This window comes from Mus musculus, chromosome 10 (assembly GCF_000001635.26).
Source record: "Mus musculus strain C57BL/6J chromosome 10, GRCm38.p6 C57BL/6J".
Lineage (NCBI taxonomy): Eukaryota > Metazoa > Chordata > Mammalia > Rodentia > Muridae > Mus > Mus musculus.
Genome location: NC_000076.6, coordinates 80708159 through 80725190, shown reverse-complemented (window position 1 = coordinate 80725190; position 17032 = coordinate 80708159). Strand labels below are relative to the sequence as shown.

Genomic DNA, 17032 nt, shown 5'->3' with positions numbered 1-17032 from the left:
TTCGTAGCAGCTGGTTATGATTTGCCTCCTACTCTAGCAGAAGCGTGGTTTTACCAGCTGCAGATAGTTTCTGTGATGGTTAATGTTTGGAATTCTGGGGACTTTTCAGAGGTTATATAAATGCTAGGGCCCTGTCTTAGGGTTTTACTGCTGTGAACAGACACTATGACCAAGTTAAGTCTTACAAGGTCAACATTTCATTGATGCTGGCTTACAGGTTCACAGGTTCAGTCCATTATCATCAAGGTAGGAACATGGCAGCATCCAGGTAGGCATGGTACAAGAGATGCTGAGAGTCCTACATCTTCATCTGACTGGCTTCCAGGCAGCTAGGATGAGGGTCTTAAAGCCCACACCCACAGTGACACACCTATTCCAAAAGGGTCACATCTTCTAATAGTGCCACTCCCTGGGCTAAGCATATACATCACAGGGCCCGAGAGGAGGGGTGGGTTGTTGGTTGGTTGGTATTGGCCTCTGTTTGTTATAAAGAAGAAATAAGATGAAAAAAAATTAGATATCCTGATGGCGAATATCAAACTTGTCCCAAGAAACACCATGTTTCTAATCAGGAGGAAGTAAACAAAAAATAATGTCCCCTTTCCCTCTGTCATTTTTTTTTCTCCTATTTAGTGTTAGGGGTGGAAAGAGGGTGGAGAAGGGTAGAAGAAAGAAGAACCCACAGAGTACACCACTCAGGTCTGCCTTAGGAGGCTGAGAGTTCATTGGAGTTGCTTGTATGAACATGGGTAACCTAAGGATGCCTATACCATAGAGAAGTCTCTTTCCCACATCCGTACCCAGGAGAAGTATAGCTGGAGACAGCTCAGTGGTTAGAGCACTGGCTGCTTTTGCAGAGGACCTAGGTTAAGTTCTCAGCACCCGCATGGTGGCTCACAGCCATTTATAACTCCAGATCCAGGGGACCTGACACCCTTTTTCAGTCTCCAGGCTCTGCACATATGTATACAGCTGTACATATCAGCAAATGCTCACAAAAAATAAATCTTATTTAAAGTGGCAGGGTATAAAAAAATACCATGTCTATGCTAGGCAGGAGCAGTGTTTCCTCAGCTCCCTCTGCTCCGAGCAGTCCAGGAACTGTTTTGTGCCACGTGCCTGGGGTTCTAGCTAGCCATGTGCATGGTGACAATCTCCAGTGTGTCCTTAGGCTTCCACAGTCCTGTAGCACAGATAGGGAAGCCTCCTTTGCTGTGATAGACGTGTCCTGCTCTGTGGGTATCATTGTTACTGATGGCGACAGTCCCTGTACACAGGGATGCCCTTGTTGATGGAGACACCACCTTGGTAGTAGAATGTTCCACTCTTTGCTGATGTGGACCCCTCTCTTGGTCCTCAGGGGTACAGTCTGCGGCTGTTAATGTCATCTGCGAGCTGGCACGCCGCAACCCTAAAAACTACCTGTCTCTGGCGCCACTGTTTTTCAAGCTCATGACATCCTCCACCAACAACTGGGTCCTCATCAAGATCATCAAGCTGGTAAGTGCTGAGGGATGGGGTGTGCTGGGCCTGGGTCCATGGCCTGCAGGCATCCTGGTGACCACAGCACCCCTGTCCCTGTAGTTCGGTGCCCTGACTCCTCTGGAGCCCAGGCTGGGCAAGAAGCTGATCGAGCCTCTCACCAACCTCATTCACAGGTAGCTATTCCTTGGCTGCCACCCCTGGGCAGGGATATTGATGCCATTCTGACACGACCCTTGTCTCACTGACTGAGGCTGCTCTGTTTCTTTTTTTTTCTTTCTTTTCTTTTTCTTTTCTTTTTCTTTTTTTTTTTTTTTTTGGCACATTTTGCTTTGTAGCCCAGGCTTGCCTAGAATTCACACAACTCCCCTGGGAGCTGGGATTTTAAGTGTGCACCACTATACTCAGTTGAGTCAGCTTTGACCTGGACTCATACTGAGCCCTGCATTCATGTAGTCCTTTACCATCCTGGGGCTCCAGAGCTGTGCCGTGTCCCTCTGAACTGAGCTGAGCTGTGGAAGGGTGGCACCAGAGGAGCTGCAGGCCATCATGGCACACAAAGGGACAGGGTTGGGGGTGGGAGAAGTCAGTGTTGACCTGCATCCCCTGCCTGAGAGGAGCCACAGGAATCATGGTGTCACTGGGCTTTAGAAGGGTGGAAATGGTACTGTTCCCATGGAGCCCAGCAGTGTGACCTGCTTGTGTATGACACTTGGGCTGGGTCTACATTTCTTCCTTTCTCTCAGCACCTCTGCCATGTCCCTGCTGTACGAGTGTGTGAACACCGTAATTGCTGGTGAGTGTACTGACTGCCCTGCTAGGAGGTGGGGTGGAGTCAACAGTGCTTGCTCTCTGATTGCTACTGAGCTGGGAGAGGGTTCAGTTCCTCCTGCTGGAAGGAGCGGAGAGGCCTGAGCAGCAAGACCCAGAGCATCCCCTGAATGAGGCAGCTAGTGTCCCCTGCCCAAGCCTTCTTCTACAGAGTGGCATAAACTCAGGTCTCTGCATTATTCCCGCCCTTCCTCAGGCCACTTTGCAAATTTGAGAGGTTATCTCCCGCTTGGGGTCAGAGCCCAAGACCCACAGGTTTCTGCTTTGCAGGCCACATTCCATTTTCCAGGCCTCCACGCTCCTCCAGCAGAACTAAGCTGAGATAGCTACGTCAACCACAGATCCATAGGAGCAGACCTGAGAGGTGGCTGTGTGGTCACTCTGCAGGCATAGGGAATTGAGTGCACATACAGCACAGGTCAGGACTGGGCTTTGTAACCCTAGCACCGGAAAGCCAGCAGGCAGAGGCAGATCCCAGGAATCTTAGCCAGTCAGTGAGTTCCAGCATCAGCAGGAGAACCTGGCTCAAAAAATCCTGGTAGGAAGGATTGCCATGGAGGCAATGTGCAACACACCTAGAGAGTTAGAACGTGGGCCCAGCACCCTTGGGCTTATGATTGAACATGGCCTTCTTCCCCTGATGTCTTGCCTGGGTGGAGGGAAAAGGAATGGAAGAGGGGAAGGTACCTTGAAGATAAGAGCTCTGAGATAAGGTCTTAAGGTCACAGTGATCACAGAGGAGTCCCCAGGTCATATGGCTATCCTTGCAGCTATACCACAGTGACAGGAGCCAGCTGTCAGCCACAGGCAGAGCAGGTAGGGTTTCTGGACCCCTCCCTGGGAGTGAGTTCATTCTATGTCCCAGCTATAGCCTATGATGTATGGAGTGTTGTCATCTGAGGGCTCCCTAAAACCATGAGCATTCAGGGTTCTTGAGGGGTCTCCAGCCTACTCTGCCCAGCACAGATCTGCACCCCAGATCCCAGAGAGGAATAGGAACTGTGTGATCCTGTCTTAGGTACCAGTACTTTAGGTCTAAGAGCCACTCCTATTAGGAAGGATGGGAGACCCAGGCCAGATCCCCTGGCTTCCCAAGGTCCAACCTGTCCATCTGCCTTCTGAACGTGCAGCGTCAAGCCTCCTGTGAGCCAGTCAGCCAGGTCCCTGTTGGTGGGGTGGGTTAGTAGGTGTCAGTGTCTGACCCAGGGCTACTAACCTTGACCTCCATGTGTCCCAGTGCTCATCTCACTGTCTTCTGGGATGCCCAACCACAGCGCCAGCATCCAGGTGCGTCTGTCTCCGGACCTGTGCTCATCAGCACGAGTGGGGCTCCTCAGCCAGTCTGGAAATGATTGCAGTGGTCACTTCCAAGTTCATTTTTCTTGAACAGCTTGAAGCATGAAGAAAGTCCTCCAGCCTCAGCCCTCCCACAGGCACCTCCTTTCTCCACTGTACTTCTACCTGCCCTGTGGGGACCTAGTCAGCCTGCCTGGGCAGCTGCTGTGGACACTCTGTGCCCCCAGAACTTGCTCCCACATGTCCTCACTGGTGCCTGCCAGTCCACTTAGTCATGCTGAGCAGGGTCCCCAGAGCAAAGGCTGCAGTTACCTGCCCAACCTGTCCCCAGATGCATGCTCTTGGTCAGGGCTGGTGGTGGGCTGCTGGGCATGGTGGTGGGGTGCAGACCAGTGTGGCTTTCCTCCTCTCAGCTATGCGTTCAGAAGTTGAGGATACTGATAGAAGACTCCGACCAGAACTGTAAGTCACTGCTGCCTTCCCTGGCTGTCACACCTGAATGCCATGCCTGGGATTCAGAAATCTCACACTGGGGACCAAATGCTCCTGGGCCCTCAGCCCTCTGCTGTGCTCATGCTGATCCCGCTGGAGGGCTTTGTGGATAGAGTGGTAGCCCTCACCGCAGTCTGGCTAGCCTTGCCCTGAGCCCCAGGGAAGCATGAAGCAACCTACTACTGCCTTCCGTATGTCCCTACACTGCTCTCTGCTTAAACCTGTTCCAGAATGGGGGCTGTGTCAGTGTCATCTGCTGCTTACCAGACCAAGTGGCAGGCTGTTGTCTACAGTAGAGCCAGGCCTGATAGACTTGCTCATAGGGCCCAGGGGTTCTCAGTCCTACTTCACACCACAATCTCTCAGGAAAGCATCTCTGGGCCATCTGTTGATGTGACTACCTCAAAACCTGTCACAAGTGAGGCTTCAGGTGCACAGGTGTCATCTGTGGCTCCTGCTTCAGCCTCTCCATTTTTCATGAGGCCTGCACTGGGCCAGCAGTCACTGTCGTTTGGCTAGCAGTGACCTTTAGAGCTTGTGGGCAGGGTCCTCAGACACAGCATCATTGGAGTGCTTTTCTTTCTTTCTTCTTTTCCTTTTTTGGCTGTCCTAGAACTCAATCTATAGACCAGGCTAGCCTAAACTCACAGAGATCTATCCATCTGCCTCTGCCTCCTGAGTGCTGGGATGAAAGATGTACAACACTATTCCCAGCAGGGTTCTTTTTTTTTTTTTTCCTTTTAATAACATGTGTTTTTTGTTTGTTTGTTTGTTGTTGTTGTTTTAGGTTTTTGTTTGTTTGTTTGTTTTTTCAAGACAGGGTTTCTCTGTGTAGCCCTGGCTGTCCTGGAACTCACTCTGTAGACCAGGCTGGCCTCGAACTCAGAAATCCGCCTGCCTCTGCCTCCCAAGTGCTGGGATTAAAGGTGTGCGCTACCACGCCTGGCGAACAACATGTATTTTTAAGTTATTTGTAAGTTTTTGTCATTCATAATTGTGTGTCCGTGTGTGGGTCTGTGCTTGGGAAGGCCAGTGCCTGTGGAGACCGGAGCTTATAACACTCTGGAGCTGGGTTTACAGTCCTGTTCTTCCAGTCTCCAGAGGGCTGTGCCTGTAGACATGCTGTGAGAGGCTGGGTACAAGCCTCCACCGTGGCTTCCTGGGTGAGGTGGGGCTCACGAAAGTGGCCATCAGCTAAAGGCAGCACCCCTGATATGCCTGTGGGTCATGGTATTTCACTTGCTGTCCCCAAGCTAATGGCTACTTGGTCTTCACAGTAAAGTACCTGGGGCTGCTGGCCATGTCTAAAATCCTGAAGACACACCCCAAGTCTGTGCAGTCCCACAAGGACCTGATCCTGCAGTGCCTGGATGACAAGGACGAGTCCATCCGCCTGCGTGCACTTGACCTGCTCTATGGAATGGTATGTGTCCCTGTGGCCAGGATGGGGGGCCTGTGAAGCTTCAGTACTTGTCATTCCTATCCAGGCTGGGAGAGCAGCCTGAACCTGCTGCGGTCAGCCAATGGCACCTGTCCAGGATATAGGGGATGGAACTGGATACCAAATACGAGAGTCTCTGTCACTCTCCCTTGATCTGATACAGTTTTGCACTCTGGGGAGGAAGCTATCCCTCTTGGGCTCATGAGTTCCATCTTGGTTGTCAGTGTTCATGCCTGGCCACAGCTGCCTGTTCCCCACAGGTGTCCAAGAAGAACCTGATGGAGATTGTGAAGAAGCTCATGACTCACGTGGACAAGGCTGAGGGCACCACCTATCGCGATGAACTGCTCACCAAGATCATTGACATCTGTAGCCAGTCCAACTACCAGCACATCACCAACTTCGAGTGGTACATCAGCATCCTTGTGGAGCTGACAAGGCTGGAGGGCACCCGCCATGGCCACCTCATTGCTGCACAGATGCTGGACGTGGCTATCCGGGTCAAGGCCATTCGCAAATTTGCTGTGTCGCAGATGTCCTCACTGCTTGACAGTGCTCACCTGGTAGCCAGCAGCACCCAACGCAATGGTATCTGTGAGGTGCTCTATGCTGCTGCCTGGATCTGCGGGGAGTTCTCAGAGTGAGTCGGGGCAGCCCTTGGAAGTGGCCTAGTGTGGGGACATGTACGCAGACAGATCCTTTGCCTGACAATGGTCACTTCTGGGCAGCTCTGCCCAAGTGATCTCCTGTCTCCTTCCATGGAGTGGCGTGGACAATTTGGGTCACACTGGCTGTGGAGAGGAGGGTGCCTTGTAGACTGTGAGGCAGCTCACGTCTGCTTCAGGTGACTCAGCATACAGTGCTGATAGTGAGCTCCTCACGCCAGGCTCCCGGGCTGACTAGGTGGTAGGCTGCGGTGGCTACAGCACCTCCATTACACCTTACACCTGCTCAGAGGACACAGGACAGCTGTGACCAAGAGAGGTGTGGATTTGTTTTCAGTCTGTCACAGAACTCTCCTGGGGAGCACATTTCTCTGGAAAAACCACAAAATTTGCCCAGCACTTCCCTTGCCCCAGAGCTCAGCCCACGGAGGCTGTGTATAAGTTGTCCTTTGAGGATCCAGTGGGAGCCGCCTCTTTGAACCCCACAGCACAGCACATGGATGCCAGGAGAAGTTATTGATGAATGTTCAGTTTTTGTGGTGCTAGAAATCAAACCCAGGGTCTTGTTCCTATCAAGCAAATGCTCATTACCAGGAACAAATCAATGGCAACAAGTCAGCCATACAGATAACGTAGGTCCTCTGACCTGTGTCTACTACTAGTGGCAGTCACATCTTTGCTATTGTTTCCTTTTCCTTTTTTTAATTTTACATACTCACCATTGCTCTCTTCAGACACACCAGAAGACGTCAGACTCCATTGCAGATGGTTGTGAGCCACCATGTGGTTGCTGGGAACTGAACTCAGGACCTCTGGGAGCATAGTCAGTGTTCTTAACCGCTGAGCCATCTCTCCAGCCCTGCTATTGTTTCATAAACAATGTCCCTTTGTGGAACTCATGGTTCTTAGTTTCCCACTTGTGCATAGTAAGAGCAGGTGCCCCAGGGTTGTGCTTTAGCTGAGAAACCTAGCTCCCACGTTGCCTGGCCTGACGTACTTGTGATATGGGTGTGTGGGTATGCTCAGTAGCCTCATGCAGCCCCTGTCCCCCAGGCACCTACAGGGGCCCCAGCAAACCCTGGAGGCCATGCTGCGGCCCAAGGTCACCACACTGCCCGGCCATATCCAGGCTGTGTATGTGCAGAACGTGGTAAAGCTGTACGCGTCCATCCTGCAGCAGAAGGAGCAGGCCGCTGACACTGAGGCTGCACAAGAGGTCACCCAGCTACTGGTGGAGCGACTGCCACAGTTTGTGCAGAGCGCCGACCTGGAGGTGCAGGAGCGGGTAAGGCTGCAAACTGGAGGTTCTGCTCCTAGCTGAGACTAACCTTAACCTGGAAGTGGCTGTGTGTGCTCATGCCCTGTGGGCCCCCACAACCCACACTCCATATACCACCACAGAGGTCCTCCAGCCAGGCAGCCTCCTACAGGTACCATAGCTCCCTGCATAGCACATAACCCCAGTGCTGTTACCAGGAACACTCTGGAGACACCCTTGGCCCCCTTCCAAGTCCTTGGTCCCAGCAGAGCCAGTAGATGGGACAGATTTTTCTCCTTTTTCCGAAGTGAGTTGTTTGAGTCTCTATCCTAGCTCTGCCCACCTGGGGCTTGGGGTCAGTGAGCAGGGACTGGGTGTGGATGGGCCTGAGAGTCTGGGTAGGAGGTGGTGTGGGTGGGCAGGGCTCTACTGCTATGTGGAAGAGCTCTTTTGGGACCATCTTTGTCTGTTCTAGAGTAGGAGCTTGTATGTGTCAGGCATGTGTTGTGTCACTGAGTCACAACATGCCAAAGGTCCTGGGCCGTTGTGACTCAATACCTGAGTATTGGGGCCCAGTGGCCAAAGCTGCTTTTGGCACCCCATGGTAATATAGGCTGTCACTGAGCCAGGTGCCATGTGGCTTCTGATAGATCTCAGGGGACCCTCCTTTGAAGAGGTTAGGTCTGCTTGTGATTCATCCATGGTTGAGCTGTCCCAGGTTGAGCCCAGTGGGAAGTGTGAACCCACACTGAGCCACATCTTGATGTTTGTTGGGATTGGTTGGGCAGCATGGTAGCAAGGGCTGCCTAGTACAGCTGTGTCTGTTCAGAATTAGAGCCAGCACAGGACTGAGTGGCCATAGGTGGCTCCACAGGAGGTGACATTACATGTAGTCTTCTCCATTTGAACTGAGCTCCCTCCTGTTCTGATCCTGATAAGGCTTGTCTTTCCTTGTCTGAGATACTTACAGACATAAGTAGGTCTATAGCTGATGTACATGGATAGAGGCCAGGGACCAACACTCCATGCTCAGATATCTGGCCGAGTCCTCTCCAGTGGCTGAGTGGCTCTGGACAGGTACCCACTCTTGGCTGCTGCTCTCCTAGGCGTCTTGCATCCTGCAGCTGGTCAAGCATGTCCAGAAGCTGCAAGCAAAAGGTGTGCCGGTGGCTGAGGAAGTGAGCGCCTTGTTTGCTGGTGAACTGAACCCTGTGGCCCCCAAGGCTCAGAAAAAGGTCCCAGTTCCTGAAGGGTGAGGATTGGGGATGTGGAAGAGAGATGGCTGGAGCCACTGAAATGGTCCCTGATCTAGGAAATTAGAAAAAGGCTTTCATCCCCCATGACCTGCCATCAGCCAAGGTGACAAGAAGTGGCCTTGGGACTAGACAGCCTGCCCTTGCTCACTCACTTAAAGTCACTCCATCCAGGGACCGTTGCACCTCCTGTTCCCTGGTCCTCCAGGAGTCCCCTTGTCAGATTCCATGGTTCCTGTATTTTTCCTATTCTGTTCCTCCCAAGCTTCCCACCTTTCCATCTCTGTGTCTCCTGTCAGGAGGCTGTGGCACCCCTGGTTGTTTAATCCCTGGGGTACTGGTGTGGAAAGATGTCTCTTTTGCATGGTGGCCCTCTGCCAATGATTAATGCTTAACAGTGGTCATGGTAGGACAACACAGAGGAGACAAGGACACTGTGTGATCCCCTTTGTACTTCCAGCCTAGACCTGGATGCCTGGATCAATGAGCCACCTTCAGACAGTGAGTCTGAGGATGAGAAACCCAAGGCCATCTTCCATGAAGAAGAGCCGAGGCACACTCGGCGCCGGCAGCCTGAGGAGGATGAAGAGGAGCTGGCTCGGGTGAGCATGCTGTTTCAGTAGCACCCAGCACAGGGCAGAAGCCTGGGCTGGGGTATGTTCACAAGAGTAGCTGATTGTCAGGCTTAGGGGCACCTGGGGCTCAGCTGTGCTGCCACACATAGCCTGTGACACAGAGGCCAGATGACCTTTGACTTCTACCTTGTCCTCTTGTCTAGGGAAGCCCCCAACCCTCCATGAACTCCCCTTTCTGTGTTTGTTTGCTTGTTTGTTTGTTTGTTTGTTTGTTTGTTTGTTTGTTTGTTTGTTTGTTTCAAGACAGGGTTTCTCTGTATAGCCCTGGCTGTCCTGGAACTCACTTTGTAGACCAGGCTGGTCTCGAACTCAGAAATCCGCCTGCCTCTGCCTCCCGAGTGCTGGGATTAAAGGCGTGCACCACCACGCCCGGCTGATCTTCCCCCTTTCTGGATGTTCAGCAGGAACACTAGAGTAGGCTTCTGAGCCTGCAGGAGTAGGAATGGTGGTCAGAGGCTGAGGCTCAGAATGGGCAGACCAGGCCATTTCTCCTCCCAGGAGGCAGGAACCTCAGGCAGTCTGCCCACCCGTGAGCTCTGCCCCTGGAGGTCTTGGGAACCACACTTCTACTGTGGCTCCTCCCTGCCCACCTAGGGTCTTGGGAACTGGATGGGCATGTCTCTGAGACACATGCTCATGTGCAGTCCTATTCCCACAGCGGCGAGAGGCCCGGAAGCAGGAACAAGCCAACAACCCCTTCTACATCAAGAGCTCCCCATCCCCGCAGAAGGCAAGTGGTATCCTTGAGCATCCCTCCCCAGCTGCCAAGCTGAAGCCTAAGAGAATGATGTAATCATGGCAGTGCCTTGTGGGGCGGGGGTTTGTGCCTGGGTAGTCTCAGCTGTAGCTGAGCAGGGCTATGCTGCATCCAGGTCTTGATGGAGAGCTCTGAATGGTTTAGATGAGGCCCCAGGGGCAGTGACCACTGCCTTGAGGAAGGCATTCTACCCAGCTGGCTTATTGTACCCACGGGAAGTGCTGGATCCACGTGGACAGGTGCCTGGCCTGTTAGATCCTCATGTTCCTAAGGAGGTTTCAGCTTCTGTGGGCGGACCCTACAGTGGTATTGGGTAAAGCCCTTGTGTAGCATGGATGAACCTTGGGTCCCATCCACAGCACCACCTCAACCAAGTGTGGTCATCTCAGCAGTCAGGAGGTAGAGATGGAATTCTCTATTACCGTTGCCCTTGGCTACATAGTTTTAAGCGAAACTATGTGCCCCCAAAATCCCTGTGTCCAAGGAAGGACAGAAAAGAGAAGAGAAGAGAAGAGAAAAAAAAAGAAAAGAGAAAAGACCATCATGGATAGATTTGGCTTTAACCCTAACTGTAGCAAGGTTACAGTTAGCTCCTGCTTCCTCACAACTGTATGACAGGGCCCTGCTCTTCTCTGTGAGCCTGCAGCTTACCTTATGGGCAGTGCTCCCAGGCTGCACTGGGAGCCTTACTCTCAGGGTCCCCTCTTCCTTCCTCCTGAGTCCCTGAGGTTCACTGACACCCTATGCTCTTCTTTCAGCGATACCAGGATGCACCAGGTGTGGAACACATTCCTGTGGTACAGATCGACCTCTCAGTGCCTCTGAAAGTTCCAGGCAAGTGTCTGCTGGCTCTAAGCTCATAGTCAGGACCTGATGGGGTTCTTGGTCCCTGAGTTGTAACCATCCACACTTCCCTACAGGTATGCCCATGTCAGACCAGTATGTGAAGCTGGAGGAGCAGCGGCGACACCGGCAGCGGCTGGAGAAGGACAAGAAAAGGAAGAAGAAGGAGAAGGGCAAGCGGCGCCACAGCTCTCTCCCCACGGAGAGCGATGAGGACATTGCCCCTGCCCAGCGTGTGGACATTATCACTGAGGAGATGCCAGAGGTTAGTGCCTTCTCAGCTCTTTTAGCCTTGGTTACAACGGGCTTGTCTGTGTGTCCCTAAAAGGGAAGGCTCCCTACGTGTAGATAGCCACACATTGACCTGTTGCACAAGCCCTCCATGATGGGCAGTATTTTACTCCACTCTTTGAGCTGGCAGCCCCAGCTGTGTGTGCCACTGAAGGCTGTGCTCCCAGGCTGAGCTATAGCCCAGGACACTGGGCACCTGGCACATGTAGTATGGATATGGGTGTGACTGGGCAGTTGTTATTTGGAGGAGAAGGGACAGGAGCCTCCAGCAGAGCCCGTGGTTGTTAGTTGAACCCTGACCTCTCCATTCCCTTAGAATGCTTTGCCTAGTGACGAGGATGACAAAGACCCCAATGACCCCTACAGGGCGCTGGACATTGACCTGGATAAGTAAGTGAGGGGTGAGGAACAAACTGCTGGGTGAGCTTGTGCCTGGGGTGGTGAGGTTCCTGTTCCCAGGGCGCTGAGAGTCTTTAGCCTAAGGTGGAAAGTACATGGGCTTGGGATCATTTTGGGGGTGGGGAGGTGCTGTGTGCTGTGGTAGTGGCTCAGAATAGCACCTACTATGTGAGCATGAGCACCTGAGTTTATTTCCCAGCACTCATTAAGATCAAACCCTAGCAGCTGAGGCACTGAATGATCCCTGGAGTTCATTGGCTGCCAGCCTGGCCGAATTAGGAAGCTCCAGGTTCAGTAAGAGATCCTATCTCAAAAGATAAAGCGGAGAGGGGCAGGAAAAAACACCTGACATCCACCTCTGCCCTCCATGTGATCATAGACATGTGTGCAGCAACTTGTACACACCCACATCCCACATGAGCATGGACATACACTGTCACATACAAAAGAATTGAGAGGGAACACTGGGGCACTTGGGAAGGGCACAGGGTCTGGCACGGGCTCCTGGCACCGTGGCTGTCGTGGACACTTGCTGGAGCCTCGGGATCCATAGGGCCAGCTGTACAGGGGTGGGCCACAGCTCAGCCCAGTGACACCACATCTCCTCCTCTCCCAAGACCCCTGGCTGACAGTGAGAAGCTGCCTGTCCAGAAACATAGAAATGCGGAGGCGGTGAAGTCCCCAGAGAAGGAGGGTGTGCTCGGGGTAGAGAAGAAGAGCAAGAAGCCCAAGAAGAAGGAGAAGAAGACCAAAGAGAGAGAGAGAGAGAAGAAGGACAAGAAGGTGAGCGAGCACCAGACAGGATGGCAACTGACTGGAGATCAGCCCGTGTCCCTGGTATTCCTTGCCTTTGCCAAAAGTCCTTTTCTTGTGGCTTCAGGGTGAGGACTTAGACTTCTGGCTGTCCACCACCCCACCACCTGCTGCTGCCCCCATTCCTGCCCCGTCCACGGTAAGTGCCTGCTCCGTGTGTCCTCAGGGTCTCATTTGTATCCCCAGGAGCCAGCGAATGGCAGGCATCCCCTGCAATCAGAGCCACACACAAGTGCCAGTAAATGACTGGAGTCAAGCCTCCTGGGCTCGCCTTCTGTACTTTGTGGTCTATGTCTGCTATCCTGTGAGACTCTGTGCTTGCCAGGGTTCAGTGACGCAGAGGGGTAGCCAGCAGGACGTTTGTCCCCAAGGCATCCCTTGGAGGATGTCCCCAGCCCTCAAGTGGAACAGCACTGGTTATGTGGGATTCAAAGTTCTCTTACTGCTCCTAAAGCTGGAACCCATGAACAGTCTGGAATACCACTACACCCCTCCCCAAAAGCTGACTCTGACCCTCCTGATAACAGGAAGAACTTGCTGCAAGCACTATCACCTCCCCTAAGGATGAGTGTGAGGTTCTCAAAGGGGAAGAGGAGGACCACGTGGATCATGACCAAGAAAGGGTGAGGCACAAGACGATCCACCCCAAGGCTGTGGCAAGGGGCCCCTGGCAGGCCTGTGCCTGAACCCCAGGACAGTAGGCCTGCTCACAAGGGATCACAGTAGTGGTGTCCTCAAGAGGTAGCTGCATGCTGGGCGTGGTGGCACACGCCTTTAATCCCAGCACTCGGGAGGCAGAGGCAGGCGGATTTCTGAGTTCGAGGCCACCCTGGTCTACAGAGTGAGTTCCAGGACAGCCAGGGCTACACAGAGAAACCCTGTCTTGAAAAACCAAAAAAACACAAAAACAAAAGAGGTAGCTGCAGTCCTCATGCTTTAGCCTCTGAAAGGGATATAGTACCTCCAGTGCAGTTTCTAAGCAGTGCACCACAACACCATCTCATTCCAGAACCTTCCATCACCCAGGTCATCTCACATTTACTTGCTGTCTCTAGATGTTCCTGTTCTAGACAGTTCCTGACAGGGAGTCTCACACTCAGTGGTCTCTAACGTCTGGCTCTCAGTGAGAGCCTCTCTTGCTCTTTATTTACTTACTTACTTACTTTTAAAGATTTATTTATTTTATGTACTTGAGTACACTGTAGCTGTCTTCAGACACACCTGAAGAGGGTATTGGATCCCATTACAGATGGTTGTGAGCCACCGTGTGGTTGCTGGGAATTAAACTCAGGACCTCTGGAAGAGTGGCTCTTAACTGCTGAGCCATCTCTCCAGCCCCTTATTTTGTCTTTTTAAAGTTGACTTTGGTTGTGTGTGGTGTAGGATCTGAGGTCCTCGTGATTCAACAGCAAGCACTCTTAACCACAAAGCCATCAACCTTCGCCCCAAGCCCCACGTTGAAGTCTCCATGTGTGCTTTGTTGGAGCCTGGCTCCTACTCGTGGCCATGTGTTGTTGCTCCAGTGTGGGACTGGGCCTCGTGTCTGTCAGCCAGCCAGCCATAATGCTAGTCCATTTGCCCCTGGATGATACAAATATAGGCACACTGCTGAGTGTTTCTTCCTCGTGGTGTGGCCAATAGGGCTATCCTTCCTGTGCAGTGACAGTCTTGCTGATCTGTGCTGTGCAATCTTCTTCACTCTGCTCCTGCCACTCATCTGTCAGCCCCAAGGTTCTAGTGTCTGCCAGGGCTGGCCTCCTCCAGCCGTGGAGACTTGTGCAATTCCTGGTTTTACTGTCCTATCTGCTCCCCTGAGGACCTCACCATGTAGTGTGAGGGGAGACAATGATTAAAGGGTGCCTCTGTGGGAGACATGGGGCCTCAGCTCAGACTCTGCTTCAGAAATCATCCCGGCACAAGAAGAAGAAACACAGAAAGGAGAAGGAGAAGGAGGAGAGGCCACGAGACAAGAAGAAAGCTAAGAAGAAGCAGGTGGCACCTCTGGAGAATGGTGCGGCAGCAGAGGAGGAGGAGGAGCCTATCCCGGTGAGCATTCTTGACAACCTGCCAACCCAAGGGTGTCACCTGGGTTCTGTTTGGAGAGGACCCAGGGGTCCGTGCAAGCTGCTTTGTGACCTGTGCTTGGTGAGGGATCCATGACCCGCAACATCTGGTGGCTCATGTTTTGGGAACTGGCCATCCCCAAGCATGGTTCTGTAGCCTAGTCCCTGTCGCCCACAACTGACGAGCCTGTCTCTCCTCCCCAGCCCATGTCCAGCTACTGCCTTCTGGCTGAGAGTCCCTACATTAAAGTGGTAAGTGACACTTGGGTTGCTGCAGGGCGGGCCATTGGCGGAGCAGACCCATCCTTAGAAGCCTTGTGGGGCTGGCGGCAGTAGCCGGGCACCAAGCTCAAGCATCAGTATAGGGCACTCTCTGCAGCCCAGCCACAGCTGGAGAGCCAGTATGACCAGGCCACCAGAGGACAGCTTTGCTAGCAAGACAGAGCGACCAGCTGGGCAGCATACACCTTACACCTTGGGAAGAGGCAGGGGGATTGCAAGATCAAGGCCAACCAGTGCTGCACTACAAGACTTTGTCTCAAGGAGTCAAAAAGACAGGAACTGGGGTGCAGCTTCATGAAGAGTGCGTTTTGAGGGCCTGGGGCCCACAGGCAGTTTTCACGGGGGTGGGGTGGGGTCACTGTCCTTGATCTTGGCAGTGAACTCCCTCCCCTCAGCTGGTCCCTGGCCCTTGACCCTGCCCTTGCTCATGCAGACATATGACATCCAAGCCAGCTTACAGAAGGACAGCCAAGTGACTGTGTCCATCATCCTGGAGAACCAGAGCAGCAGCTTCCTGAAGAACATGGAGCTCAACGTGCTGGACTCTCTCAACACCAAGATGACCAGGCCAGAGGGCTCATCGGTACACGACGGTGTGCCCGTGCCTTTCCAACTGCCTCCCGGTGAGCCTACCCTTCGGCCCTAGCCTTCGTCACGCCACCTTGGCTCTTCACAATGGACTTAACTAGAGCTCCCAGGGACAGCTGAAGCGAAAGGCCCCAAGCTCTTGATGACCCTCCCGTGTCTCGGTGCTACTCTTGGGCCACATGCTGGCTTCCACCTGGGCCATTGGGCTGAGCTGCAGCAGTGCCCATTGTTTCTGTCACTCTAGCATCCCACCCAGCTAGGACAGACACCCCAGGGTCAGTGCTGGCCCACTGAGTGCCATGTCTCCCAGCAGGCGTCTCCAATGAGGCCCAGTTTGTGTTCACCATTCAGAGCATCGTCATGGCCCAGAAGCTCAAAGGCACACTGTCCTTCATTGCCAAGGTATGCACTCTATGCTGAGGTCCAGGTCCCTCCCGCTCCCCAGGGGATGTCAGGCATCCCAGGAAAGAAAGTGCCTGATTGGAAAGTCCACCCTACAGCCTTTCTCCTTGCAGGATGATGAAGGAGCCACCCATGAGAAGTTGGACTTCCGGCTGCATTTCAGCTGTAGCTCGTACCTGATCACCACACCCTGCTACAGGTGTGTCTCCACCCCACCACACAGCTCGTGGGAGGAAAGGAGGGGTAGAGTTTGCTGATGTGGGCTGTGAGGTAGGAGTAACATGAGAGTGCTCAGCCTTCATCACAGGCGTCGCCTCCACCTGAGGCCACCTCTTCTGGCAGGTGACACTGCAGATGGTTGCCTCTCTGTCCCGGAGGACTACCCTGTGTGCCTGTCACTTTCTGATGCTCACATGTAGGTAGCCCAGGCTGCCTTGGAGTTTGAAGCTGCCCTCATGCCGCGACATTCCTAATGCCAGGTGACTGCTGACACCCAGGCCCTGCCATCACACACTCTCTGTCCTCCCACAGCGATGCCTTTGCAAAGTTGCTAGAGTCAGGAGACCTGAGCATGAACTCCATCAAAGTCGATGGCATTAGTATGTCTTTCCAGAATCTTCTGGCAAAGATCTGCTTCTACCACCATTTTTCCGGTAAGCAATGTTACAGTGATAACACTCTTGGTGGCTTTGTACCAAAAATGACAGAAGCTACTTTCCCACCCCTAATTAGACCCTTGCTGCATCAGGCCTGGGCCTGCAGCCTGAGTGCCTTCACAGCATGGGCCCCAGCCGTGTCCTGGCAGTTCTGGCTGGAGAGGGCCTGCCAGGGAGCATGGACCTGACCCCCCTGTCTGTTGCAGTTGTGGAGCGAGTAGACTCCTGTGCCTCCATGTACAGCCGCTCTATCCAGGGCCACCATGTCTGCCTGCTGGTGAAGAAGGTGAGCTCACAGCAGTGCCTGCTGCTCTGCAGCCACCCAGGATGCTCTCAACAAGAGGCTGAGTTTCCCCTGCACATACCTCCCTGTCCAGGGCTGTCCTCTAAGGTCCCCATCCCAAGAGTACAACCCATCTCCCACAGTTAGACGAGACCTCCTAGCTGAGCTGTACCAACCCTCACAGTTCTACCAGGCCCTCCAGATGCATCTGGTTTGGGAACACAAGGCAAGAGGAAGGGAAGAGTGGGCTCAGAACTGTCTCCGGCGCCCTGAAGGGCTGTATGCTATTTACCTGCCATCTT

General features: G+C 53.2%; 1 protein-coding gene across 3 annotated transcripts in view; it reads left to right on the top strand.

Moving 5' to 3' along the window:
* Ap3d1 (adaptor-related protein complex 3, delta 1 subunit) overlaps positions 1 to 17032 on the top strand; it is a 35348-nt gene that overhangs the window by 17113 nt on the left and 1203 nt on the right. For 2 of the 3 annotated variants that reach the window (XM_030244850.1, NM_007460.2), the window contains 24 exons: positions 1361 to 1500; positions 1585 to 1658; positions 2229 to 2278; positions 3551 to 3600; positions 4023 to 4071; positions 5379 to 5524; positions 5803 to 6182; positions 7261 to 7492; positions 8572 to 8717; positions 9179 to 9320; positions 10012 to 10083; positions 10869 to 10944; positions 11031 to 11218; positions 11561 to 11634; positions 12261 to 12426; positions 12524 to 12595; positions 12984 to 13079; positions 14359 to 14502; positions 14724 to 14771; positions 15235 to 15424; positions 15703 to 15791; positions 15905 to 15990; positions 16323 to 16444; positions 16654 to 16733. In XM_030244850.1, the coding sequence (XP_030100710.1) occupies positions 1361 to 1500; positions 1585 to 1658; positions 2229 to 2278; positions 3551 to 3600; positions 4023 to 4071; positions 5379 to 5524; positions 5803 to 6182; positions 7261 to 7492; positions 8572 to 8717; positions 9179 to 9320; positions 10012 to 10083; positions 10869 to 10944; positions 11031 to 11218; positions 11561 to 11634; positions 12261 to 12426; positions 12524 to 12595; positions 12984 to 13079; positions 14359 to 14502; positions 14724 to 14771; positions 15235 to 15424; positions 15703 to 15791; positions 15905 to 15990; positions 16323 to 16444; positions 16654 to 16733 (2912 nt within the window). Of the gene's footprint in view, positions 1 to 1360; positions 1501 to 1584; positions 1659 to 2228; positions 2279 to 3550; positions 3601 to 4022; positions 4072 to 5378; positions 5525 to 5802; positions 6183 to 7260; positions 7493 to 8571; positions 8718 to 9178; positions 9321 to 10011; positions 10084 to 10868; positions 10945 to 11030; positions 11219 to 11560; positions 11635 to 12260; positions 12427 to 12523; positions 12596 to 12983; positions 13080 to 14358; positions 14503 to 14723; positions 14772 to 14898; positions 15103 to 15234; positions 15425 to 15702; positions 15792 to 15904; positions 15991 to 16322; positions 16445 to 16653; positions 16734 to 17032 lie in introns of all 3 variants that reach the window. The other variant, XR_003948582.1, reaches the window with a different exon arrangement.